The following is a 943-nucleotide window of genomic DNA, read 5'->3' as shown; positions in this document are numbered from 1 at the left end:
GTGCGCTGGCGGCCGCCGCGGCCGGCGCACGCATCCGACCGCGCGGCCCGCATTCGCCCCCGGCCCCCGCCCCTTTGCTGCCAGGCACCGCGCCGAGTTCCGCCGCCGCATCATCGAGGAGGGCGCCCCCGCGCGCCGCGGCATCGTCATCGCTGCCGGCGGCACCAACAACTTTGCGAACGCGGCCGTCACGCTGCGCGTGCTGCGGCGCACCCTCAACTGCTCGCTGCCCGTCGAGATCGTGCACTTTGGGCCCAAGGAGCGCGACGAGAAGTTGGTGGCCATGATGCAGAGTGAATCGGGGTCTGGGCCAGTGTACATCACCGACGGGCTCGACCCCAAGATCGCGGCGCGCGTCGGCGCGCACCACCGGAAAGTGGCGCCCGAGTCGTTCGCGTCCAAGGTCTACGCGCTCGCGTTCGTGACGCGCTTTCAAGAGGCGAGTGGGGGGCGCGCGAGCTTGAGTATGAGGGCGTGTGTGCGTTTATGCGTGTGTGCGTGTGGGTGGGGTTGGGAGATGGCGTTCAGGTCTGGGGGTGGAGGGGATGTCGACCCCGGGGTGGGTAAGTGGGTGGGTGGGTGTGGGATTCCTCTGGCGATGGAGGCGGACCATGGGGCCTCCCGACGCGGCACACATCCTTCCGGGCTTTCTAAAAGCAGAAGGGCCATTGGCAAAGCGGCGCCCAGATCTTAACACCAGCATCCCGCCTTGTCTCACGCGGCACACCGCCAACCCACTGTCGCAGGTGCTGCTGCTTGACGCTGACAACCTGCCCCTGGCCTGCCCCGATTATCTGTTCAGCACGACCGAGTTCCAAGAGCATGGCAGCCTCTTCTGGCCAGGTGCACAGCATCACAGCATGTGTGTGTGTGTGTGTGTGTGTGTGTGTGTGTGTGTGTGTGTGTGTGTGTGTGTGTGTGTGTGTGTGTGTGTGTGTGTGTG

The 943-nt window shown here is 66.0% G+C and overlaps 1 protein-coding gene across 1 annotated transcript in view; it reads left to right on the top strand.

The window, feature by feature from the left end:
- The window catches only part of MNEG_4853 (hypothetical protein), a gene marked incomplete at both ends in the record, with an annotated part of 2,856 nt that overhangs the window by 1,220 nt on the left and 693 nt on the right, over window positions 1–943 (top strand). Inside the window, 2 exons of the mRNA XM_014046668.1 lie at window positions 85–421; window positions 747–843. Coding sequence (XP_013902122.1) covers window positions 85–421; window positions 747–843 — 434 coding nt within the window. The remainder of the gene's footprint in view (window positions 1–84; window positions 422–746; window positions 844–943) is intronic.

Source organism: Monoraphidium neglectum (genome assembly GCF_000611645.1).
Source record: "Monoraphidium neglectum strain SAG 48.87 unplaced genomic scaffold scaffold00695, whole genome shotgun sequence".
NCBI classification, from domain to species: domain Eukaryota; kingdom Viridiplantae; phylum Chlorophyta; class Chlorophyceae; order Sphaeropleales; family Selenastraceae; genus Monoraphidium; species Monoraphidium neglectum.
The sequence above is the reverse complement of the archived record's forward strand: the minus strand, read 5'-3'. Positions and strand labels throughout refer to the sequence as shown.